General features: G+C 44.1%; 1 protein-coding gene across 17 annotated transcripts in view; it reads right to left on the bottom strand.

Annotated features, from left to right (window-relative positions):
• PECAM1 (platelet and endothelial cell adhesion molecule 1) overlaps positions 1-27,425 on the bottom strand; it is a 71,807-nt gene that overhangs the window by 25,285 nt on the left and 19,097 nt on the right. For 14 of the 17 annotated variants that reach the window (XM_072746793.1, XM_025999587.2, XM_072746790.1 and 11 more), the window contains 10 exons: positions 27,066-27,219; positions 26,953-26,979; positions 17,609-17,899; positions 13,909-14,214; positions 11,607-11,882; positions 7,184-7,432; positions 5,441-5,716; positions 2,016-2,300; positions 1,269-1,376; positions 89-116 (listed from right to left, as the gene is read on the bottom strand). In XM_072746793.1, coding sequence (XP_072602894.1) covers positions 89-116; positions 1,269-1,376; positions 2,016-2,300; positions 5,441-5,716; positions 7,184-7,432; positions 11,607-11,882; positions 13,909-14,214; positions 17,609-17,899; positions 26,953-26,979; positions 27,066-27,129 — 1,910 coding nt within the window. In that variant the 5' untranslated portion in view covers positions 27,130-27,219. Of the gene's footprint in view, positions 1-88; positions 117-1,268; positions 1,377-2,015; positions 2,301-5,440; positions 5,717-7,183; positions 7,433-11,606; positions 11,883-13,908; positions 14,215-17,608; positions 18,151-26,952; positions 26,980-27,065; positions 27,377-27,425 lie in introns of those variants that run through there. The other 3 variants (XM_072746795.1, XM_072746796.1, XM_025999588.2) reach the window with 3 other exon arrangements.

Raw genomic sequence — 27,425 nt, 5'->3', positions numbered from 1 at the left:
AACTGAAAAGTTTCTAACAACCAGCATTTCCCTACAGTTTATGCATGTCTACAGAGCAGTCACCTATCTTCCAAGTACACACACTGACCTGGACATCTCCACTGGCGTCTGCTTGGCTTTAAAAGAGAAAGAGAGAATCCAAAGTCAATATAAAATATCCACATGTGTACTAGATAAAAACACTCATCTCAACCATATTTGACTTTCCTGAAGATTGAATATCAATAAAAAGAGAAGAGAAAGTCAAATATATTCCTGTTTTTTAAAAAGAAGAAAAATAATGAACAAAGTAGATCTTCTCTTGGTCTGATACCAAAAGATTTCACATCATTTCCTCCATGAATATAACATTTTGACTGTTTTAACCAGGAGTGATTTTTCTTAGTGGAATGTGATAGAGATAAAGTCAACCATAGAGAAACCAGGTAAGCCAGATAAACGGGCAACTGTCTCTTTGATTCAAGATGATTCCAAAAAGTAAAGGCTACACCAGTCCTTATGCTTTAATTCCAGGCTGGCCTAAGACCATGGCCAGGAGCAGTTTTAGGAATGGGTTGATTCTGGAGCCTGTCTTCCCAGAAGGGTTGCAGCTTTCTTGTTCTAGAAAAAGCATAGGACCCCTCCTCATCCCATCTGTCCCCACCTATCCCAGGAAATAGTACTGGAGCTCCAAAAGAACCTGCCTTACTCTGCAAAAAGTTTTCAGAATTTAGTGGGACTGTGCCTTTTCCCTCAAGTTCAGGCTAGCTAACTCTGATTCCTGAACATCAGTGGGTGATCCTGGCTTCCCTTTCATGTGTGGTTAACCCCAAGCACAGGGTAGAAATCATGGCACAATAGGCAGATCAAGTGAGAGGACTTCAGTGGATGAGGGGGAGATGGGTCTCCATGGTGCTCATACCCTACTACCGACTGCAATACTAGGTGTGGCCAAATCCACATAAACAGCTTCTTCTGTCCACATGTAGATGCAACCTCCCCCCGCCCCCAGATGCATCTTTTCTGGGTTGTCCAGCTGGAAAGCAATTGCTTGCATTTGTGCCTAACTGAATCCAAGGGGCACTAAAAGCTTTATGCCTACCAAAACCAAAATCTTTGGTTATCAAGATGACACCCCAAGGAGAAAAACAATGGTCATCAGTTATATCTCCTCAGTTCCCACTGGGACGGAGCACCAACCCTCTGTGAAGCTGAAGCCCCTCATTTCCATGGCCAGTTTCCTGGCCAAGGTAGCCTGCCAGAATGGAACAAAAGAAAACTGTACTTACCCTTGGCTTTCTTCAGAATATAATATCTGGCCCCAAGTATCAAGACACCAATTATCACTCCAATGACAACCACTGCAATGAGTCCTTTTATCCATGCAGCAAGAAAGACTGGAAATGAAGACAAAAAATACATACACACATATGTTCTTCCTCTACCAGGAAGAATAATATCAGGTTTAGGCAACAAATAAGACTAATTTTTATAGTTCTTGTAACTATACAGCATCATACACAAGCATCTACCTCTGAAGGACACTGTTCATAACTGGAACAGAAATATTTTGGAGGGTTTGTTTGCTACAGAGTCAGCTATGGTCTTAAAGGACCATTCACTGAAGTAGGCTCTTTTTTGAGGTCTCTTCAGTCCTTCTCCCTCACTGGAAGCCACCCTCTACCCACTTGTGTGGGCTCGCCTAACTATGTCTCTTCTGCACGATCTAATCCCGTTGGCCCCAGGTAGTCCATGGGTAGACATTTGACCCAAGATGGGCCAATTGTTATCTCTCTACCAAGAATTTGGAATTACGACTATGTGAGAAATTTCTAATCTTTTATAGTAACCAATTCCTCTTTTATATTTAATTTGGATGCGTGTCTGTCACTTGCAACAAAAGAGCCTATAGGACACCGGTCTCTTAACCCTCTGTGAAATGAGCTAAACAACTGCCGACTTCATTGCAGGGGATGAAACTTTGGCCTTGCTTTTGGACGCCACACTAGATCCCACTGTTTGAGACCTTGACTCACCTCTGACTGTCAGTACGTTGCTTTGGGGACTGCTTTTAAGGCGGTTGGCTCTGTTGGAGGCTGTGCAGTAATACTGTCCCTCATGCTCCTTGCTAGCCTTTGACTTGTACCAAACGGCGCGGGTTTCATTCGAGGTGGTTTGGTATAAGAGACTGCCCGCTTCTTTGTAAAACCTGTAGGTGATTGGACCAGTCGCCTCGTTCACCGAGCACAGAAGCCCAATGTCCTTCCCAAACTCCACCTCTGCATTCATTAGGATAGAGAGCTTGACCTCATCCACTGGGGCTGAAAGGCAGCGAAAGGGACAGCACTGAGAAGAGGTGGAGGCCAGAGAGAAGGAATGCCACACAGCACTGCTCATGGCCAGCCTCCTGCTGCATGGTGACAGAGATCGGGATTGTGTCTTTTACCCAATTGACCACCACCTTCATCCCACTTTCTTTACATCTCCCCTCCTCTCCTTAGACCAGAAGGGCAGCAACAGATGCCTCCTGAGCCCACGTTGTTTATATACGTGATGCTAGGGACACCTCCCTTTACTTAGCACCTCAAGTATTACTGACCACTCAGCCTGATGATACAATTAATCTCTGTGCCCTGTTGAGATTGTGTATGTGTGGATGTGTATGTGAGAGAGAGAGAGAGAGAGAGATTTCCCTCCCTGTGCTTACAAAGATGTAGGCCACTTCCAGATCTCATGAATAAACTTGACCCACTATCTTTAGCTAATCCCATTTTTTTCTCCTTTTCCTTTATGAATGTTCTACACCAACAGCTCTCAAATCCTCCTTTCCCACCTTCTCTTTACTCCTGACATCTGACCTCCATCTGCTCTGGAAACTGATCTCCATCTCTAGCTTTGAAGAAATTCCAAAGGTCACGTCATCTCCTGACTCTCCCACCCCTGAATCCCCAGCAGGTTAATTCTAGTCCATGAGAGGCGTCCTTCCAGTCTTCCCATCTGTGGCTTCCCCACAGCTCTCAGCTGCCCCAGGACCTTCCCAAACCAACACAGCTTCCTCTGTGGCTTCTCTGATGCCTCCCAGCCCAGATTCTCTTTCCTCCTCACCTGTCACTCCCTATTTAGTCACTAGTTTGTTTTCCTTTTGCCCCTTAAATATGGAATTTCTGCAAAATTCAGTCCTCAGCTTTCCATCTCTGTTCTTTTTTGGTGATTTCACCTACATCATAGCTTCTGTTTGTGCATTTAGCACATAAACATACAACATTTAATGCCAAACTAGATAGCTTTAGATTACTCCCCTGAATTCCAGGTCTTGATTTTGACCTGGACATTTCCACCTCAATGTCCTACCGGCTTCTCATTCCTGGCAGATCCAAGCAGTTTCCTCCCATATACTTTTTCCATGCTCAATTACCAAAATTCTGATCCTAAATTGTCTCCCAAGTAGACCTTCCTGTTAGTATGAGAATGGGCTGGTCAGCAGACTGGCATCTGATTTATTTATTTTTTAAGATTTATTCATTCATTTTAGAAAGAGAGAGTGTAAGAGCAAGTGGAGGGGCAAAAAAAGAGAGAGAGGGAGAGATCCTAAGCAGACTCCCCTCTGAGCCAGATGCCAGGTTCCATCTCACCACCCTGAGATCATGACCCAAGCTGAAACCAAGAGTTCAGAAGCTCAGCCTACTGAGCCACCCAGGGGCCCCGGCATCTGACTTATGAATCATCTCCCTGTGAGTGCGGTGGGTGGCCAGACTTTGGAGATGCTGGTCCCACAAAAGGGGGCACCAGGCCAGAGATGAGAAAATGAAGTTCAACCACAAGGGCAGAGCCCTGGGGGGCACAGCCTGAAGCGCAGAGGGGGTGGTGGTAAGCCAGTCTCAATTCCCAGCCCCACTGCCCACCAGCTGTTTGTCTTAAGCCTTAGCTGCATCATTATAAAATAAGGTTAATATTTCCCTGGGTCTTACTTACAAGACTATTGTTAAGTATTAATGGGGATAATTTACTAAAACACTTCACACAAGGGTGCACACATGGTCAGGGCTCGGTAAATGTTAGCCACTAAAATTGGGCCCCCAATTCACATGGGCTTTTGCATTAGCTTTTTAAGATATTGTGAGGTCTGAGACCTTCACTTCTAACTGATAGAGCCCCTGGGTTAATCTTCCCCAAGCTCCATTCCCATGATCTCCTTTCCTCTTTCTGGCTTTTATTGCACACATGACAAATTTCCAATTCTGAAGACTGGCACACTTCACACTTGAAAACTCAGTCACTTTTTTAGTTTGCATCCAATGATTTTCCAGTCCCTTGTTTCCAGCCATCTGATCGACCCAGTCTTTTGAACTACTCCATGGAGACTTTTTGCTCATGTATTTAACTGGTAGGCCATCTCCAGCACTTTCTTGACCCATTGTTGAGACCCAGCTCTTCAGCTCTTCATCCAACTCTTCCCACTCAAGCTAGATGATATCTCTCATGCCCTGAATTCCTATTACTGTTATTGTAAGGATAGTTCATGTGACAATCATGGGTTCCCTAGTAATATTTTTTTCTATGCTTATTTGCAGTGTTATTCAAAGGCACTAAAATATTTCTCCATTATTTAATCAGGACATTCCTGTGTTTCTTGTTATATCCTCGAAAACGAAGTATATGTTTTCTTTTTTGTATGCCCTATAGCATTAGATACTTTATATATATTGATGTTAATTTGAAAAGATGGCTCCTTTTAGACCACACATTAATTGAAGCAGGAATCTCTATCCTACTTAAGAGATCCACAGTGGCACATATAGATAGTTATTAAACAAGGAGGAGGAGGAAGAAGGAGAAGCATATTAAGTTTTTTTTACAAGATGCAGAATATCTCAGAGATGTAAGCAGTGGCACTCCTGAGGCTTTCTGAGACATGAGGCTCCACAAGACAGAGGCTCAAGGAAAAATATCCACTCCAGCATAATGGTATATTTCCCATGAGTACGACAGCCCCAGTCCCATGAGACTTGCAGCTCTGATGGCAGCAGGTTCTGCATATGATGGAATCTGCCTCCCCAGGAGTCAATAGTAGAGAAGAACTCTGGTCTACAATTCTCAGGGATGGCTGTTAGTTCATCTACAAAGGAGCAAATGTTAAGGGAGCCCAAAGGCACAACTTTAGAGCTTCTTGAAGTCAAGAAGCTCTTATATTTGCTCTTATATTTTGCTCTTTGCTCTTATATTTTAACAGTTTCCTCCAAAGGTTCTGCAAAGAGATGTCACTGGCCACACCAATAACCACCAGATATTTCCTGGCCCCATTTACCTGGGCCTTGGTCTCCCTTTGCCACATGGCATGTTTATGGACTTTGCGCAAGTTACCACCCACTTGTGCACACAATGCCTGGGCAACCCCAAACCTTTGAAAATGTGAAATAAAGCCCCCAAACAATAAGATTTCTTCCTAAGCACAGCAACTTACCTATCACCTTGACACGCAGAACTTCACTGACCATCTCAGAATGGGAATGACAATTATCCACGATACACTGGTATTCTGTGTCTTTTATTGGGTTGTCTTTGAATACCGCAGGCTCATTTGAGCTCATGTCACGGCTCTCCAAAATGTTACTTGTTTTTAAAAGGTGATAAGATATAGGTGTCGTTCCGTTTATGGATTGGCAACCGACTGCTATAGTCTGTCCTTTTATTACCTCGGAGCTGGAGTCATAAAAAATCCTGGGCTTGGATAGCATTTCTAGAATGATAGAGAGAGAAACAACATGAACAACACTGAAGGTGGGCACAAAGCATCCAGCCCAAGAGGGTCCGTTTCCAAATTCTGTTCTTTGCTTCTCTGGTATTACCATAATTACCTGCCCATCTTATCTACCTTTACAGGACTACTTTAAGATAGGCAGGTAATGTGTGTATGTATGTGTGGTAAGGAGAGAGAGAAGTGAATGCTATAAATAACAAAGGATGACATAAATTCAAGAAAAACATTACATCCTCCAAGTACATGTTTATTTTCATATATCTCATATAAACATGCTCACACATTCATGTGTTGTTGTGTTGAGATAAGATACAGGAAAAGCATAAGAAATGTAATAAGTACCCAAACCGATTCTTTTTTTTTTTTAAGATTTTATTTATTTCTTCATGAGAGACACACAGAGAGAGGCAGAGACCTAGGCAGAGGGAGAAGCAGGCTCCCTGTGGGGAGCCCGATACGGAACTCGATCCCAGGACCCTGGGATCACGACCTGAGCCAAAGGTAGATGCTCAACCGCAGAGCCACGTAGGTGACCCACACGAACAGATTCTATCTGAAAATAAATTCTCAGTGTCTTGGCCTCTCTGGATAGTAAATTGCATGCTCAAGAAGCAAGAATTCTACTAGGTCGTTATTTAGAAGTTTGCTTATTCATAAAGCTTATAAAATGTAATGGCCCACGTTTGTCTCTTGCATTATTTTCTTTGGAATTTCATGATGAGAGAGTTGACAATAGACTATGACCCTGATTGAGCTGAGACTAAAATCTCTGCGTAAACCACAGCCATGGGTTAAACTGAAGGACTGAGTAGCAGCAGAGCCTGTGACAGCTTAACCAGAGTTCCACATTCACTTAGATCCCTCTATCTACTCTGACAGTGGTCCAGGGCCAAGCATCCCCAAAGTGACTAGTTAGAGGTGTGGAATGTGGCCCCATCCTGACCTGCATTCTAATCAGATTTTGCATGCATGGTCAGCTCTGGGAAACACAGCTTTCGGTGGTTCCAGTACCTGCATTCTGCTTACCAGAAGCCTTAGCCTTGCTGGTCAGCCAGGATATAGATTAAAAACAAAACAAAACAAAACTGGGAACTGAGATCCTAAAGTTTAGTATTGAATAAGGAGCATTTCCTCCCTGACTTTTTGAGTGGGTACCTGTTCCAGTAGCCAGAATCTTGCCAACCCAGCCACATCAGCAGTATGCAGCCACAATAAAGCCATGAATTTGACTTTTGCCAACACGTTCCTTGTATTGCCTCTTTCCTGTGCTCTGAGCAGGAATTCCCACTTGTTTGGTCTCTTGATTTCACCGTTCCCTCTTTCCCTCAGGTTCTTCCCCTGCCTCAGTCTGATCTGCCTTCAGACTGGAGAGGGTAGCTGCTGGTGGTAAATTGCATTGCTCTCATCCCACCCCAAGACTATCTGAGCCAGGGAGGATGTACTCACCACACACGGTTATCTGGACTGCGCTGCTTCTCTTGACAACCTTGCCCATGCTTGCATTGCAAGTGTATGTCCCACTGTCTGTCGCCGAGGCTATCTTGGTGAAATTTTGAGACTGTGACACAATCGTGTTTTCCTTCTGGATGGTGAAGTTGGCTGGGGGTGCTTCTGGAATGGAGCACCACAGGTTTAGGCTTTCTCCCTGGTCCAGACGGGTGGTGGAAGATTCCAGCTTCGGCTTGGAAAACAGCTCTGAAAAACCAGTGAGTGGAAGGGGGTGAGATGTTTCCGGGCACCACTCCCACAGCCCCATTATGGAGAGAGGAGAGAGATTATCAGGGAAAGGACTCTTACAGGAAGCTCCCCAGGCCAACTGGGAGTGTTCTAGGCAGAGGAATAGCAGGTGCAAGGCCTGGCAGGAAGCACCACCCAAAAGTTCAGGCATCCTGGAACATCATGGGAGGAGAAGAGGCCAGAGGAAGACCCATAGGTCTTGAAGGACCTTGGGAACCACCTAAAGAAGTATGAATTATATCCTAAGGTCAATGGGAGCCATGGAGAGTTTGGGTCAGGGGAATGACATTGGACATGTATGAAGGGGAGATATTTGGGTGGAGAATGGATGGAGTTGAAGGGCCCAGTCTGGAAGCAGGAGGGATGTAGTGCAGGCTTAAAGCAGAATGAGGGCATGAGGCTGGGGAAAAGTGGCAGCTGGCCACCATCCCTCCAGAACTTCTTGCAGAAGAAGATGAAGATGACACCTGAAGCCTCCTGAAGTTGAGTACTTTGTAACCTAGAACATTCTGTGCCACTTTAAGGAGTCATGAGTGCCATAATTCAGGTTGGATGTCAACAGCAGTAAAGACAGAAGTTGACTTTTTTTTTTTTTTTTTCAGAAGTTGACTTTTAAGAAGCTTGGCATCTCCTTATTTATTTTTAAAATATTTTATTTATTTATTTGACAGAGAGAGAGAGCATAATCAGGGTGGAAGGGCAGAGAGAGGGGGAGAAGCAGGCTGAGCAAGGAGCCCGATGTGGGGCTCAATTCCAGGACTCCAAGATCATAACCTGAGCCGAAGGCAGATGTTTAACCAACTGAACCACCCAGGAGCCCCTTGGCATCTCCTTATTTGAATATCCCCTGAAATACATCAAAATTTTACAGTCATGGGATATGTTTTTATTTTCAGCTGCTGGAAAATTACTAATTAACTACTTAACCACTGTGAAGACTTGGTCCTTTGTATAAGCAAGTACATGCTGGCTTCAGGATAATGGCCTTCATTGCAGAAGGAGTCAGTAGTTATTGAGGCTATCTGGATATTGAGAAAGAAACAGAGACCCAAACTTCCTCTTAGGAAAGCATCTTGGTCTAGAGTTTGAGAATGCCGCCAGGAGTCAGGGAATCAAATGCTACCTTTAGTTCTAAATTTTCCCACCATAAAGATTTGGGGATACAAATCAACATTGTCATTGATGTTTCATAGCTATGGGAGTCGTTTCCATTATAACTGATCCCCAAATAAAACTTTAAGTAAAGTGGTAGCCCAATAATTAATCCATATTTTATCAAGACACATTCCACGCTTCCTCCCATATAAACAATGACTTCTCTATTTTCAGAGCACTGTCAAAAGCTCTAGGTTAGGAGTGAGGAAAAGAAATCCAAGAAATTGACATCCTTACAATCTCATTGGGTGGACACCAAAAAATGTGAAAAAGTGACTTAACAAGAATCCCAAAGAAATGACTCGCTGTTAAAGATATGTAAACAAAAATATGAAAAGTAGAAACCATCCTGCAGAAGTAGGTGCAAGATGGTTTAGAATTAGGAATGAATTGTTAGGGAACAATAGTCTATTTGTAAAGGACATAATGTAACAGACTGGCAGAACCATTATGTAGACTAATAAGGATTAGCCTTTAATTTGCTCATTGAATGAATATTTATTGAGCTCCTACAATGTGCCAGGCTCTGTGCTACATAGCAGTGGTGTAAGGTGACTTGAGCTCCAGACCTGGTCCTTCAAGAGCTTACAGAGTGGTGGTGACAGATGCTAGATCTTTGTGGGACTGCTGACATAAAGATGGGAACAGAGTGTGATGGGAACTGAGGTGTGACCATGGGACTCTCCTGGGGGAGCCTGAAGGGAGATCTGGGACTTGGCCTTTAGGGTCAACATTAGTCGGCCAAGGGGAAAGAGTAGGAGGGATGTTGGAAAGGAGATGGGGTCAAAGTGAAGGATCATGACCATGCAGGAGTTTAAGCCCATGAATAGTGATGTCAAATAGGGGACAAATTAGAAGGGCTTCTCCTATAGCTGGTTGAAGAATGAAGTAGAACAGAGATGCTCCAGGACACCCCTGCAATAGACCACCTTGGTGTGAGGGCCAGTGTTAGGGTGTGAGTTGAGAAGCCAGGATAGAGTTGAGAGACCTGGCAACACCTGGTGACAGATTGGATCTGAAAAGGTGAGCAGTGGTGGAGTGAGGTTGTCTTTTCTATCCAAAGACAAATGACTAATTCAATGACTTTCATCTTCATAAAATTCTTGTGAGCTGCTAAAGTCACTGTATAGAGCCATTGACAGTGAGGCTTGATAACAACAAGGGTGTGGATAACCAGGTGTATAGGTGGGCCTGGAGACATTTCCAAAGGCCTGATAGAACTTGAACATGAGGGTGCTTGCCTGCCAGCCCTGATGTGGCTCAGTTAGCTCCATGTGGAAAGGGCAGAGCTTGGGATCACAGAGCACTCAGGCTGAAGGGATGGGAAGGGGAGCCTGAAGCACTAACATTTTGCTATCTTGGGCCAGGGAGGCTGATCTACTGAATGACTTGCATACTCCACATAATAAAGACTTCTGGGTATAGATGATCACCTACAACAGTAGTATCTTGGGCACCAATGATGCTTTTATGCTTTCCTAAAGTAGCCTGACCCTGCTGCTCTAACTGATGCTAGAGTCAGGTGGTTCACCACTTGGCTCCTGTTGCTCTCACAGCAGTATGCCCATCCCTTTATTATACTTGTTCATGATATTGCATTTGAATGGTCTATTTATGTCTGTGAATTCTTCAAGGGCAAAATCTGACCTTAAGTAGCTGTCTATCCCCAGTAAGTTGCCCAGCATAAGAAAGTACTCAATGTATGTTGAATTGAATACTTTTCTCTAATGAGATACTATGTCTTGTTGGTGAAAAACATCATGTACCATCAAGATAGTTGTCATTATCAATGATAAATTAAATTGCTAGTACACATTATAGACCAGCAGGATCCAACACATATGCCAATCATCTAGTCAGGAAGTTGGCAGCCTACCTGTGATACTTGGACTGTCCCTGTGATTGTACACACAATGGTTGACACTTAGAAGGCTTTCTGTAAATGAAGGAATGAATGAACACCTTCATTTGGCAACCAGGAAGTGCTGACTCACTCTGCCCTCAGAAACTCTGTCATCCAGTGTTCCTTCATGCATCCAACAAATATGTATTGAAGTCCTACTGTGTGCAAGGCACTATTATAGGTGTTAACACTGACATAGCACTGAATAAAACAGGTAATGTCCTTGCTCTCATCAGCTCACATTCTAATCCCTGAATATATACAATAAACAGGAAAAGATAAAGTATATTTCTTTGGCGATAGGTACCATGGAGAGAAGTAAAACCAGGAAAGGGAGGAAAAAGTCCAATTGAACTTTTAAGTGCATGGGTTTGGAAGTCAAATGGACCTGAGGATAACTTTTGTTCTGCCATCTGGTAATCCTGTAATTTCTGGGTGAGTGACCTAACACCTCAGCCTTAATTTCCATATCCATAAATGCAGAATCATGACACCTATCTCATAGCATTGTTATAGCATGAAATGAAAATGTATATAATCCAGTCATATAGTGTTCAACAAAAGGGAATTGTTACTATTGTTTTTTCATTTATTAACGCTTTCTCACTCCTGACCCTATCTTAGGACCTATGTCTGGGATCTAGGCTAGTGCTTGGCACATAGGAAAGATAAATGTGGTATAATAATAGACATGTTAACTAACATTCACGGAGTGCTTCTTCTGTATGAGGCTCTTTATAGCAGAGCCACATCACTTAGTCATTGTAACAGTCCTACAGGTGACTGCTGTCATTGTCCCCATCTCATAGATCTGTGCCACGGAGAAGCTCAGTAAGTCACCTAGTAATGAGTGACAGTATTGGGATTTGATGCCAGAACTTGCACACTCAACCACCACATTTAACTGCTTACTGGCTCAGCATTGACTTTTTCCCTTGAGCACCACAACCCCATTTGAGTATATTATTCAGACAAGCAGGAACAGAACTATCAGCCCTCACTGGCCATTCTGGATTCCAGCATGGTGACTGCTTGAGCCCATCATATTCCCACACCCTCCAGCAGCAGCCCTACCTGTTATGTTGACCACGATGCTGCTGACCTTGGATATCCGGCTGGCTTCCACTTTGCATGTGTAATTGCCATTGTGCTCCGCCATGGCCATCACTGAGTAGGTGGCTTCGTTACCATGCCTCTTGTGTGCTACAATTGCCTTGTCCTTCTGGATTATGATTTCTGGAAATGCTTGGACCAGATGTGTCACTTGAATGGTGCACCTAATGTAGAGCTGATCTCCTTCTGTGATCACTCCTTCCGGGCTGATGTGGAATTTGGGATTAGAGAAGGATTCTACAAGAAGAGGATAAGCCGGTTGGACTCAGGCTCAAATCTGGACGAGAGGAAGAGGCACTTATGTCCTCCCCCCCTTTTTTTTATCTTTTTTTTTTTTTTTTTGCCAATTACTGTCCTTCCTTATTAATTAAAAAAATTGAATCTTTCCTATCAAAAACCTTCTCTTAAGTTGCTCTAATGCTCCCTCCCATCTTACTTTTTAATAAGTTTCAGGTGTGAATCACGAAACTGAGATGCCAAAAGGAAAAAGATGGATAGGTTTGATTATACAGAGATGAAACACTTCTGCTTGAAAAGCTTATAAAATAAAGACAAATGACAAATGACAAACTTGGGCAAATATTTGCATAGCACTCAACAAAGAGTTAATGCCTTTAATTTATAAAGGACTCAAACAAATCAATCAGAAACAGTAAAAAACAGTAAAAAAACAGTAAAAAAAAAACTGCATACGAGCAGGCAGTTTATGGGGGGAAATGTAGTAATTGGTCAATCAACACAGAGAACATACTCGACCTCAGTAAAAACCAAAGAAATACAAATCACAAGAACAACAATATATCACTGTGCCTCAATTAGATTGACAAAATAATGAAAGTAGATAATACTCTGAGAGCAAGGTTGTGGGAAAATAAACACTAGCATCACTTTTGATGGACATGTTCAACCAATCTGAGGAGTGCTTTGGTAATACATATCAATATTTAAAATGCACAAACATTTGAATCAACAACTTGACTGAATAATAATGAAATAAAATATTTGCAAAAGTACAAATGATAAGTGTAAGTGTGTGTATTCCAGGATTGTTTTAATAGCAAAAAATTAGGAAAATACCCAAATGTTTACCACTGGAAAAATAATGGTACTAGTAAATTATGGTACATACCTATAATAGGATTCTGAGGTACCATGAAAAAAAAAGACCTACATCTGTATTCCTTGATACAGACAAAAGTTTGTAACATATTGATAAGTTAAGGAAAAGTTATAAAACAGTATGTTGGGCAGGTTGTGTTTTTTGTAAAAACAAAGAAAAACAAACAAAAATTGTGTGTGTGCATGAATGTATAAGCAGAACCAGTCTGGGACCTACAAGTGATTTTCTCTGAGCAGTGGTACTATGAATGATTGTCACTTTTTCCTTTATATTGTGCCATATTTTCTGAAAACTGAACCCACACCATGTATTATAATCAGAAAAATATTATATATACATAATTTCATACCTATATATATGTATGTATATATATATACACACACACACAATGGGCAGAGGTGAAAATAGGTACCAAAAGCAGAAGGGTATTTACGACAAACTTTGAGGCTCCTATAGAAAAGACTTGAGGCTATCTGCACTAGAGTGTGCCTTGACTCTTCTCGGCTCACAAGTCCTTGTCCCATTCTGCGGGTTGCCTGTCCTGGAGCTCTCTTGATCCTGGATACACAGCCCCAGGCTTCCCTCTGCTATTGTCTTTCTCTCTCCAGAGCACTCCTCAGGCCACCTCATTTATTTCTTATTTGTCCAATATCTTGGTGATAAGGGGTGGGTAGAAGAGGGGAGTCTTTTATCAAATGTGGGAGGCAAAGGCTGAGGACCTGAACCCCCTTCCCTCCCAATCCCCTCCAGACTCCACCTCCTGGTGTCTGACCCAGGCTTGGGGGTTGTTGGCTTAAAGCCATGGTTTCCAAGCTGCAGGTTACACAATGCATCATTTCATGGAGTCATGGCCAGTGTTTTAAAAAACTGAAATACAACCGAATAGAAAATGGCAAAATACCTCATATATTAAGTATTATTTGAGAAACTTTTGTTTGGGAAATTTTACATGTACACACAAACACACATATACACACACATATATTTTAAACTAAAAACATAGCCTTGAAGTGCTTAAGAACAGTCTTGAGAACAGAAGCCCAGCCAGAAGGCCCCAGCCCCCTTCCTGATTTCTGGGCTCTTTCTCCCCATCCCAAACCAGCAAGGCAGAAAGAGTGATAAAAAAGAGAGTAGGACTCTAACCCGTCACAGTGACCAGTTCACTCTTGATGGCTCTAGAGGTCTCCACGTGGGTCCCAGAAACGATCCTGGCTTGGCACTGGAAAAATATAACGTGGTCCTGTTCCTCCACTGTGAACTCCAGCATCATGAAATTCAGGTTGCGAGAAGTTTTTTCTCTTCTTTGCTTGAAACCTTTTGTATCTAGTTTGAGTTTTTCAATTGTGAAATGTATCGGGGGCTTTTCCTCTGGGACAGAACAATTGACCTTCACGACCCCGCCTTCTATTGCCTCTTTCTTGTCCAGTGTCACTATGGGATCGGACACTCCTTTGGGGGAAGAGAAAGTCCATTAGTATCAGTTTGCTATGGCTATGCAAGCCTCCCTCAGCTGGGTCTCTGTGGTTGGCCCATCTGAAGGTTTTCTGCTTTGTTCTTAGAACCCCAGTACTGCCTACCAGGTAGTTATTGAGCATGTTATGTGTCTAGAGCTATACCAGCTACTTTGAAAAATATGAAATATGCTTAAGATGTGGTTGGTGCTTTCAAAGTTTATAAACCCATGGGGAAGACAAGTCTTCCCAGCTGATATAATTAAAGACAAAACAAAACAACTAGTATCTATTAGCATTACCGTGGTTGTTGTTAAAATTTATTGACTGCCAACCACAAGCTAGGATTGACTTTGTATCCATGACCCCATGTAATTCTCATAATAAATCTCCTGGGTGGGCATGAAAGATAAAATTGTGCCTATTTTTACAGATGAAGGTGAAGCTCAGAGAGATTCAAGGTTCATCCAAAAACTCAGAGCCATCAATCCCCAGAACTGAGATTTGACTCCAGGTCTGTCTGACTCCAAAGCCAGAAGTTGGGGTGGGAGTGGGAGGTGGGAGAGGGGAAGGATACATTGCCTTCCAGTTCAAAACAATAAAGCTGAAAATAACTAGATATTAGAATGTATTGCAGAGATAATGAGTGATATAGCAGTCAGGAAAAAGGAAGGAGACTCTCTTTGCCTGGGGGATCAGAGAGATTCTAGAAGGGATGTGCTTGAGAGCAATCTTAGAGGAAGGGTGTTATTTGGATAGACAAGGTGGGATGGAGGCTAAGGACAGGCATTTCAGGGTACTTGTGCATGGGAACTGCTTGTGTCAAGGAATGTGGGGGGCTTTTTGGGAGGGCCATCTAGAGCAAAGGAAATGGTAGGAGGAAAGGTACATTAGGTGGTGAGCCATCAGATGAGGAGGAACTAGGAGACTACATGTCTTGTTCAGGCTCTGTGATCTGGTGGTCACGAGCTCCATCTTAAGAGTCAGACAGACTATCTTGTACTGTGAACCTGCTACCTCCCCCAGTTGCTTATGACTCTTATGAATCTTTGTTTTGAGACAACCAGTTTGGAGATGACGGGCTGTCCTCTTGGGAAGGTGGCCTATACTGTGTTCATACCACTATTGTTACCTGTGGCTGCAGCTGTTTATGAAAGTACTGCCCTGCTTCATGCTGATCTCCCCAAGGGAAGGGATCGTGTCTTACTTATTGTTGGGTCCTCAGTCTGCCTCAGAATGGGACTCAATAAATGTGTAATTAATGAATGAATGGCCAACTTTGGAGTCCAAGAGATCTTGGCTCTAACCATCAAAGCAAACTTTGATGCAACTCCAAGGCATGAACATGCTACTCAACCTCTCTGAGCCTGTGTCTACCCCTGGAAATGGGGGGAACCACGTTTGGTTCCCAGCACTACTGCAGGGGTTAAATGAAATGTGTATAAAGCACTTACAACCATTGACCTCATGAGGGCCTAAGAAGGTGGCAGTTCTTATCACTGGAAGTTACAATAGTGTGAATGACTGCTCTGATGACCAAAGTGAGCACAAAAATGCAAAAATGACATTATGATGGCAGCTCTTAAGGAAGTACAGGGCTCACCTTGCTAACTCTATCCATTAAATCACTAAATTTTAAGAAAAATTACCCTAAGTTTCAAAAACCTGCCAGTACCTGTCTTTTCAACACTTCCCAAATCCAGCCCTGCCAATCTTTCCTCATCACTCAAGTCAATGCTAGACCCATTGGTCGTGGCAGGCCCCATCCTCAGTGAAGATGGAGAAAGGCTGGGCTTCATCCCTGTGGCTGTTGTTGCCCCTGGTGACACAAAGAGATGTCCAGCCAGCTGTGCTCCCGACTGTCTGTTCGACACCTACAGAACTGGCCCTGGGGGAGGATGATGATGTCATGTCCTCCCATGTGAGCCTCAAGGACTGACCAAAAAAGTGGCCAGAGATTGTGTGCTCATGAAAGGACAATACACCTGAGTACTTGCCCACTGGTTTTCCCTGCTTCTTGTATGCTGAAAGAACTATCCCTTCCTAAGGATGGCCTGGCCAAGCCCCTCGAACATTCATTCAGTACTTGCTTACTGAGCACACTTCGCTGTTATAACAGTTAATCTTCAAAACCAAATGAACTTCAGGGGTATGTGTAGCTACCTAGTGATCTCTATTTTAGAGACAGGAATGAAGATTCCAAAGATTGGGGAATTTGATTGAGGGGCACTCTGTTGGGATACTTCGTACTCTTTCTTAGCCTCTGCTCTTCCACTCACGCTACACTCCACCATCAAGCAAACTCCTACTCGATCTTCTATATCTGGAGCCAATGTTCCTTCTCCAGGAAGCCATCTTTAACTTCTCCAGGAGGAATGCTTTCCTCTCACCTTTGTGTTCCCACAGCACTCAGATCACAGGAGTATTGGACTATAATGATTTTTGTAAATGTCTCTCTTCCCCACCAGACAGTAAGTGCCCCTAGAGGTGGCCTCCACCTGACACATTTTCAGGTCTTGCAACTGGTCTTCTTCCTGACTGGCAGCCTTGGGAAATGCTTCTTAAGGGAGTAAATCAATGAGTGGATGGATGGAATCCTGTATCTCTGAACCCAAATGCCCCATGATTTCCCTCATTTCTCCATTTGTACTTCCCTTTATCATTTGCTTGATTTATTCCATGACCGTTTATTGTCTGCTATGAGCCAGATTCTTTGTTTGAGATTTTAAAAATGGACCACACACCATCTCTTTCCTTGTGACTTCATAGTCCAAAAAAGCAGATAAATGTGTGAGAAACACTTGCAATGCAGTGAAATAGCAATTGTCATTTATTGGGAATTTATTATGTGCTGGAAATGATACTGAGCACTTTACTGAGAGATGTCTTTTAATTCTCCCAATAACGCCCTGAGCTGGGCATTACTATTACCTCCATCCCACTGATGAGAATTTTAAAATTTAGAGAGGCCTCCAGGCAGAGTGACTGCAGCATCCAGTGTCAATGCTCAGCCTATGGGCTTTTATACAAATACTAGTATATACCGAGACTGCCTAAGAGCTGTGAGGATGGGGACCCTGGGGGCAATTGGTTTTGCTTGGTAACGTGTCAGAGAAGAGTTGAGTTGAGTCTTGAAGAAGGAATAGCAGTTCACAAGGAGAGGAGAAGAAGGGTATTCCCAGGAGAAAGACTAATATATACAAAGGCAAGGAGATGAGAAATAACCTGGCATATTAGGAACATGTCTAATGCTGACATTTTCAGGTTAGGACAATGCCACGCAGAGGAGTAGGAAGGGTAGGTCCAGGGTTACCAACCATTCAGTTACTATTCTTGCTACCATATGTGCTATCCTGCATCTGTTTGAGCTACTTTCAAATGCAGGGACTCACCTTTCACCCACACCTGGTACTCCGAGGTGGTTTTCTCCTTGTTGTTCAGAATCACGGTGCATTTATATGTCCCTGCGTCATAGACCCGGGCTCGGGGAATAAAATAACTCTCAGTGTTCTCCACGGAGGAGACATTGTGAAATAGCACATCATCCTTATAGAACAGCACCCAGTGCTGAGGCTTGATATGAGAGGTGGTGCTGATGTCTACGATGCATTGCAAGGTAATGTTCTCCCCATTTTGCACCTCTTCTGGTAGGATCTTCATGTGGATGTGGTTGATGGTGAACGCTAAATGCCAAGGAAGGAGAGCAGACACACCTGTTATCTCAGAAACATCATCCTGGTGTCCTTTACCACGTCAAATTGGTATGAGCGCACCCTCTTCAGTGTAGCATCCAGGGGTCCCCATGCCCACAGGGACCAGGCAGGCGATGGCTGTGTGTGGTCCCCATTCTCAAAGAGGCTATCTCTTCAGCATCAGGATCTGGGATTGAGAGCTACTGTGTCTGCCATGATCTGTGAGCCTCCCGTGTCATCGACTTCCATGAAGCGTGAATAAAACAATCAGATATTATAAACATTTCATTTAAATTTTTGAGTGTCTAGTATAGCCAAATGTTTCAAAATCCCCAAAGGCAGATGATATGATGTCTATGTGACAACCCCAAAGAGCCCACAGATAGGTCATTTGAAATAATGCAAGCTTAGAAAGGTGGATGGAGGGGCACCTAGGGGGCTCAGTTGGCTAAGCATCTGCCTTCAGCTCAGGTCATAATCTCAGGGTCCTGCATTGAGCCCTGCATCAGGCTCCCTGCTGGGCAGGGATTCTGCTTCTCCCTCTCCCTCTGTCTCCTCCTCAGCTGGTCATACTCTCTCTCTCTCTCTCTCTCTCTAAATAAAATCTTTTCTTTAAAAGTGGATGGATATAATTAATATTAAAAAATTAGGGGGATCCCTGGGTGGCGCAGCGGTTTGGCGCCTGCCTTTGGCCCAGGGCGCGATCCTGGAGACCCGGGATCAAACCCCACATCGGGCTCCCGGTGCATGGAGCCTGCTTCTCCCTCTGCCTCTCTCTCTCTCTCTCTCTGTGACTATCATAAAAAAAAAAAAATTAGGATACTGGTCATTTCTGAAGGGAAGAAGGGGATAGGATCAGGAATACATAGAAAGATACAGAGATGTTCTAATTTCTCCTCTTGCAGAAGTAATCTCTGATTTTAGTTTCTTCCAGCTAGTCTTTACACATCTCTAAGCAAATACAAAGTCTTACTCTCCTCCCCACCACCCCTGCCACACCCATGCCCCCACTCTCCAATCTTTTACATGAGAGGTAGATCTTCATCTACAAAGTTTGGCACCTAACCTGAAGTTTATATGGCCCATGAGGACTTCAGGGGCCAGAGATAGTGTAGGACTGTGGCCACCAGGTATTATAAAGGCAAAACAAGGTCACATGGCTTAAGTAAGGCTCCTAAAGATGTATTCTTATCAGACACATCAAACAGAAAAATATTCATGGATTATGCTTGATAAATGTACATTTATTGGGTCTCCTACATATCCTGAACCTCCTTAGCCTTGAACAGAGGAAGATCTTCAGAAACCTGCATTCTTGGATTACTTTGCTATGGGCCCCCATTGACTTGTATTAACCAAATTAAGTTTGGCACTCTCTCAAAGGATGCTCTTAGGCAGGGACTGAACTATGTCCCCGCCCCCCCAAACACATCCACAACATTCATATATAGAGAACCTAACCCCTAGGACTTTAGAATGTGACTATGCTTGAACATATGGCCTTCAAAGAGGTAATTAAGTTAAAATGGCCCCTAATCCAATCTGACTGGTGTCCATATAAGAAGAAATCTGGAGAGAGACCAGGGACATGAGCATAGAGGGAATGACCATATGAGAACACAGCAAGAGGGATACCAGGCTCCCTTCTGAGCAGGGATTCTCGATGATGAGGGGCTTGATCCCAGGAGCCCTAGATCATGACCTGAGCAGAAGGCAGATTAACTGACTGAGCCACCCAGGCACCCCTGGGATGAATTTCTGTGTGCTAAAAGACCCATAGTTTTATTGGCCTGCCCCTACTTTCTTGTCACTCTGATTTCCTCCTTTATTTTCTCCTATTAAACAACAATACGTAATTTTTACAAGTGGTCCCAAAACATTTTTCAAATAAGAAAAGGTACAGCTAGCTAGCTGGCCAGAAATACTGGCAAAGATGGTCTGTCTTTCTTTCTCTTTTAATAAGGTCAAATCTTTCTGAACAATTTAGAATTTGATTTGTCTATAATATGTCTCAGGTTTTAAAATGAATACAACAGTCCCTACCTGTTCCTTTCTTCTGAGCAATTAGTTTAATGAAAAATGGCATCTGACCAGTCCGCAGGATGAAACAAGGTGATTGTTTAAACACAAGTTATTTCCTATAGTATTAATCTTTATAACTCCCTTTTTGTCTCTTCTATTCCTTACTAGTTCCTGGTCTGAGTCGTCTACTTGGTGAGCTCTCAGAACAAAGTTTCTTTGGACCATATTCAATTTCCCGTCAATTAATATGGTCCCTTCTCAGGTAGGGACAGGCAATCTCACTACCCCTTCAGTACCTCCTCCTCTTAAACCATGCTGTTTCACACAGTGATTCTAACAGGAGAAGAAAGTAGGTGCAGAGCCAGATTGCCTAGGTCAAATCCCATCGCTGTTCACAAACTGCGTGGCTTTGGCAAGTTCCTGAACTCTGAGCCTCATTTGGCTCATCCATACAATGGACATAATGATACTAAGTATAAATGGAGCCTGAGTTTAAGTACTAGGAACACAGTTTCTGGAATAGATGAAGTGCTTGAGAAATGTTAGCTGGGTTCTGTCAGTCAGAGATACAAAGCCAAACTTGAGTCTTGAGGGCTCTAACACCTCATATCCACTCCCTATTTCTAGCACTTTTTTCAAAAGAAAACCAATTCTTCATTTTCTGGGTTAATTACAGTGACTTCTCCAGACTCCCTGGGTTAGTCACCCACTAGGTCATCAACCTGGATGAAGTGCACACCCGTGGCTGGCTGGTCAGGCCCCAGATTGGGATGCAGACCTGGGTACAGGAAGAAAGCCAGTCAGGCATGCCTGGGGTACATAGCCATTAGCTGGGTGATGCTGGGAGTTCCTTAACCCCTCTAAGCTACCACTTCTCCTACTATAAAATGAGAACACTCGTATCTGCCTTCCCTTGTAGTTGAACAATGACTGAGCCAAGGTGGCCAAGAGCACTGAAGGGGTAGAGCGTGTCCTGCCCAATGCCTGACCCCTGGCTGATGACATTCCCTTCCCTCTTCCTTAGCCTCATCATTCAGTTGACATTCCAGGGGGCTTCCCTGTGCCAGGCATTGCACCTAATACTGGAGGTTCAGAGAAGAGTGGGATCAGCACAGTCTTTGCTCCTTCGGAGCTCACCGTCTGTTGACCCAATTCCTCTCTATTGCAGGCCCTCCAGGCTTAGCACCATCCCTGCCTGGGTCTCTGATTGATCAGACCTAATTCATATCGTTTTTACAGGAGCCCTAAAGGAAACTTGGCTAAAGCATCAGGTGGTTGTTTTTTAGAGAGGATGATATCCACTAGCACAGGCACTTTTGCCAATTTGTTTTTTTCTAAGCAAACAAACACACATCTGCTTAATAAATCAACTCAACTGATTCGCTGGAAGAAACATCACACTCCCATGTCCAGCTGCAACAGACAGGAGAGAAGAAAGGAAGGCAAAATGGAAGAAGGAAAAGCATTTTATGAAATTTATCAGTAATTTTATTGTAAATGTATGAAACCCAGCTCTTTGATGAACACAAAGCCTCATTGATGCAATGCAACAAAAAGCAGTGGCACAGCTTTTAACACCACAACCACCGCCACCTCCACCACCACCACCCTTGTGGTAGACAGCCTTCAAATGGCCCCCAGTGAGGCTTGCCTTCTGGTATTCACATCAGCATGTAATCCCTTCCCACATCATCCCAGGGTTGGTTTTGCAACCAAAAATACCGAAGTATTGGTTTGTTGCTTCTGAAATTAGGTTATAAAAGACGTTGCAGCTTTTGTCTTGAACGCTTTTCCTTTTTCAGGATCACTCATTCTGTGCAGTCATGAGCATCCCTCTGGAAAGACCCATATGGTGAGGAACAGTCGAATGACTGAGCTTCAAGGCAAATCCCCTCAGTCTCCAACAAGCCCTCCATTCACTGTAATCCTGACCAGTATTCTATGGGCAACTGCCTGACAGGCCTGGAGCCAGAACTCCCAGATTCTTAACTCTCGGAAGCTGTAAGGTAATTGTTATCTTAAGCCACTAAACTTGGCGGGTAATTTGTTAGGCAGCAATATACCACCCAACTGATCTTCAAAAATTGATTATTAAGATAATGTAGAAAACATTGTCCTCTTTGTGAATCAACTGTTCAGGAACAGCCAAGCTGGATTACCGTGTACAGGTCTCACTATTTACACAATAGAGTGAGTGTGCACACCTGGGCCCCCTGGAGGTTCATGAATGGGCAGTAGGGGGCCCCTGAACCATCTAAAGTATAGGCAAGTATGCATTTTTTATGGGAGGGGGTGGGAAGGTGGAGAGGATCCACAGCTTTCTTCTCTGAGCCCCAAATATTCAGAACCATTGTGATGAAAGTTTGGAGTTAGGCAGCAGCCTAAAGAGGTCAGATCTTTTTAAGCTGGACAGATGAAGGCTGATGGAGGGGGGTCCACGGTAACAAAGTCATCACAGCACAGATAAGGCCCCCATGGACCATTGTGCCAAATCCCCAGACCTTAAAGGAAGGGGCCTGCTTCCCTGTACCTCGAGCCACCATCAGCGGATGCTGATGCTCCTTGGGAAGATGAGGCATCATGACTCAGCCAGCCTCTTGGCCAACCTGGAAATGACTCAGAAAGGGGGGAAGAGAGCCTCCCGCCCCTGCCCACCCACCGTTGTCAGGAAAGTCACAGGGAGCCAGTTAGCACAGAGCCCCTCATGAACTCTGGTGCTCAGCAGAGAATGTGCTGACCCATCTCATCTGAATCTCAAGTCTGTCCAAGTTCCGTTTGGGTTCCCTTCAGTGAAGCATTTACTGAGCACCTGTGTCAGATGCTGGGATTACGAGGTAAATAAGAAATAATCCCTGGAGTCCTAAATCATACAGCTGGTAGGGATCCAGATAACTGAAGTACAATGCTATCCACACCAAGAGGAAGAGTGGCTCAGGAGAGGCAAAGGAAATTCTGCTTCATCTTCACCTAGGAAGTGGCCTCTGGACCAGCCTTGGACAAGGCCAAGAACATGTGGTGGGATGCTCCGGGTACAACAGCGTGTACCAGGCACAGGGGCATGAGAAATCATAGGTTTGATATTTTCACAGTGAGCATCTTTGCTGCAAGCATTTTCACTGCATGACTATTTGCTGTAAAGCCGTTTTGCCATAAAAGAGAAAATCACAAAATATAAAAGAGGGACATTCATTAAAGAGGACAATGAGTAATGGAAAATGAGTAACAAAATTAGAAAGCTATTGTAAACTACAAAATAATCAAGTACATTCAAAATGTGTGCAGATTCATGGCAATTCTATGCAAATAACTGATTGTATTTTATGGATTGTACCTAAGCACATGTCTCCAAATCTTTCGTTCATAGAATTATGCTTTTTTTTTTCTCTTGCTGATGGATCTCTTCTTTTTTTTTCTTTTTTTTTTTTACTAAAGTTCCTTCCTCATTAAGAGAGGTATAGTTCCAGGGTACCTGTCTGGCTCAGTCAGTGGAGCTTTTGACTCCTGATCTCAGGGTCATGAGTTCAAGCCCCACAATAGGTGTAAAGATTACTTAAATATAAAATCTTAAGGCATGCCTGGGTGGCTCAGTGGTTGAGCATCTGCCTTTGGCTCAGGTCTGATCCTGGGGTCCTGGGATCGAGTCCCACATCAGGTTTCATGCAGGGAGCCTGCTTCTCCCTCTGCCTGTGTCTCTGCCTGTGTCTCATGAATAAATAAATAAAATCTTTAAAATATATAAATAAAATCTTAAAAAAATACAAACAAAAAAGAAGTAGTTTCCAAATACTAGAATGCATATTTGTAACAGAACTTTGTACTACATTGTGAAGGTGTTACTGCCTCCTACACTGTTGTTTGTTCTTGGCATACTGTCATGTGTCCACAGATAGATGTTCCAAAGTTCCATGGGAAATGTGAGTTCAAAACTCTGCACCACTGTGTAGACCACATGAGGACTAAGATTGAAATAATACAAAAATGGAGCACATGTCAACAGAGAAATGAAACCAAACTCAACTAGTTGATAAAACCAACAAAATGTCAACCAGTTATTTAATTTTTCAAGGCCAAATTGCCTTACAGCCTATTAGTTATGCAATGAAAATGCTTACAACAAAGATGTTCATGGCAAAACTACCTAGAACCAAGAAATCAATGCATTCTGGGCATGTGCAGTTACAGGAACCAGACTGTGGGGCCTGAGGGGGAAGGTGGGTCAGGTAGGAGGTGCCAGAAACAGAGGGCCAAGCTGGGCCTGCCTAAGGGTATTTGGGTGGGGTATGGGAAGGAGGTGACAGGATGACACCTGAGCTTTAAAAAGATCACTAAGGGCTGGCGGGAGAGACATCCCAGACCATGTCGTTCAGGTGATAGCCCAGGAGGGACTGGTAGAAGGGGTAGACTGGAGAACACCAAGGAAGAGGGTCCAGAAGGCCAAGAAAGGAAGCTTCAAGCAGAGGCAGCACAAGGGTCTGGATAGCTATGGGCTGGGAATGTTCATGGCATTTGTTTATTACAAGGTCTTTGACGACCCCTTAGTGAGAAAATTCTAGTGGCAGGGAGGTGTGGGGGCTAAAGCCAGGGTCCTAAGTGAGGGCAGACTGAGAGCTGGGGCAGGAGAGACGACAGCTATAAACGAGCCTTGAGAGAAGTTTGAGGAACAGAGTGGATACACAGAGGGACACAAGATAATGGAAGGAGGTGGGTTGTTCATGATTTTTCTTTTTCCTATAAGAACAAGAGCTACCCATTGTGTTCGTAGACAGAGGAGAAAGAGCCAAAAGGGGGTGGGGGATAGAGATACTAAAAGTGGGGTGGGGGCTGAAGAAATGATAGAGCGAGATTGGGGCGGGAATGCTGTGAGTGATGGGCTCAGAGCCCAGGTGGACGGACTGGCCCCCCTGATACCTCTGAAGCTGGGAGGGAAGCTGGAAGGATGGGTGGGGAGGCAGATAAGCCTGCAGCTGGGGCAGGGCGGGAAATAGAGGGAGTTCCCTCCAGACAGCAGTGTTTTCTAGGTGAAGATGAAGCTGAGGTCATCCGCTGAGGCAAGAGGGCTGGGGTTGGGTGGGGGAGCCTGGGATAAAAGGAAGAGAAAGAAAGGGCCAAGGCTAACCCAGGACCTGGATCACAGAGCAGGCGATGTGGGGCCAGCCGGCAGATTATGCATGTTAACGTGTCATCAGCATGATCTTGGGTGACCGGAGGAATGGGAGACTTGGTCCTAGCGCCCATGCTGCTAACACCCAGTTGACCACATGCAGGTACCTCATGGTTTCTGTGCCTCAGTTTCCTCAAGTGTAAAACAAGGTGGAGGCCCGAGGAAGCAGCGAGAGAGGCTTCCTGTTCCAAGTCCTGCAGTTCTGAGGTCTTCCCTGGAGGTACAAAGGCCTTTCTCCAGGAGCCCTGGGAAAGGAGCAATTTACTTCCATGTGAGGTGGGGAAGGTGGGAGAGACTGGAGGTCCTGGGAAGCAGAGGCCCAGCAGCCTGTGTGTTTGTAGGGCGTGGTATGGATGGTAGCTGGGGTATGTGGGCAGCCGTGGACAGACCGGGGTGACACCGGGGTGACGCAGGGACCGTGATCATGAAGGATTGTGAAGGAGGGCTAGGACCAGATAGTAAACTATTGTTAGTCATCATATGCCTCCTTTTATCTAATCTTATCCTCATACCAACTCTGTGGGATCAATTCTCTTATCATCCCCATTTTACAGATTGGGAAAAAGGCTCAAAGGGGCAAAGTGAAGGCAGCTCTAAAGATCTAAGTTTGGCCTATGGCCCTAGACACAGAGGCATATTCCAGACAGCGGAGGTTCTGATGCTGATGCCCTGCTAACTGGCTCTCACTTGGTCCAGTTGGTTATTTCTCTGAGGCACAGAGACATCATTGGTTTAGTAGGATGCTGACCAAGATAGTGGATATAAAGCTTCCACCGGTTGCCATGGGGGTCACATGCCCGCCAAAGCACATGGACACTGGGGTAGAAGACCAGCAGACTGGCTTTGCTCATGGCCTCTCCTGGGAGCCACTGCTTAAAGCTTGGACTCAGCAAACCAGCATCATCCATGTACATCATCTCCAAAGAGCTATACAACTGTCCACAACCCAGTCACCCCCATTCTTTTGTGAAGTAAAGTGACCTCTGATAAGGGGAATCCTGGGCAGCCCTGGTAGCCCAGCGGTTTAGCACCGCCTTCGGCCTGGGGTGTGATCCTGGAGACCCAGGATCGAGTCCCATGTCAGGCTCCCTGCATGGAGCCTGCTTCTCCCTCTGCCTGTGTCTCTGCCTCTGTCTCTGCCTCTCTCTGTCTCTCTCTTTGTCATGAATAAAGAAAGAAATAAGTAAATCTTTAAAAAAAAAAAAAAAGATAAGGGGAATCCTGTTCTGTGGGCTCTCAGCCCCCAGACACAGCCGAGCATCTTAAAGATTCAAAATTAGCTCTAAAATGGATGATAAACCAGACTTTAAAGATAGGTAGAAGACCTGCCGCCCCCTCCCTGCTGGCTTTGCACAAGCGCAAAATATTAGAGATGTAATCATGGCCTCACAGGTCAATGGGAAATGAAATCCAATTATCTGTTTTAGATCATTTAAAGGAAAAAGTCATAACAATTTAAATTATTCTCTGTCCTCCTGAATCTAACAGATTAATTACCTCTCATTTGTGATTAAAAACAATGGGGGATGGAGAATATGAAAATAAGACATTTATGGTAAAAAAAAAACAAACAAATTATGGAACCACTCCTTTTTTTCACTTCCCCAATCCAAACAAGTATCAATTCACTAGTTTCTAGAAAAAAATCATATGCAACTTCTAGAACATGCTGATTAGAATTTGGCTTAGAACAAGTGTTTTATTCTAAAAGCCTTCTAAAAATGCCAGAAGGGAGTAAACTTTAGCTCTGAACTGGAATGTTTTTCTCAGTTGTTATAAACATTAAACCCAAGCAATTTGATGTGAGTTGTAAGAATCACGAAAAGACACAGGGAAGCGAAGTAGAAACTTTACAACTTACGGTTTTCTTGTCCTTCAAGGCTTGGACCTGGAAACAACAGAAGAAATATGTTGATGTCATTAGCTTGGATTCTCATGAAGTTTAAGTAATGTGGGAAGAGAATAAAAACTCACAAAGTAGAAGTATCAGCAGAGCTCCTAGCCACATCTTGCCCTCTTGGGTCCACTCCAGTTGCATCTTGAGAGTGAACTTCGGGCAGTTAGTTCTGCCTTTGGGCCATGCCCCTGGGGCAGAAGGCACTTCCCACGTGGCCCAGATAAATCCGCCCTGTGAAAGTAGAGAAACCACTCTGGTAACTTCTCCCGGCGCCACAGAGAGAGACAGGCTCTAGTGCTTGGTCAGGTAATGGCAGCCATTGCTGGGAACTGGGAACAATGAAGCATGGGCCAGCCTGATATCTCCTCAGGAAATGACTGGCCTTCCTGAGGGACCACAACGCAGACTCTTTGTTTTAAAGGCACAAGTGACATTTG

The sequence above is a fragment of the Vulpes vulpes genome, chromosome 2 (genome assembly GCF_048418805.1).
Source record: "Vulpes vulpes isolate BD-2025 chromosome 2, VulVul3, whole genome shotgun sequence".
Classification (NCBI taxonomy): Eukaryota; Metazoa; Chordata; class Mammalia; order Carnivora; family Canidae; genus Vulpes; species Vulpes vulpes.
Note: the sequence above shows the minus strand (reverse complement) of the source record. Positions and strands in the feature narration are given on the sequence as shown.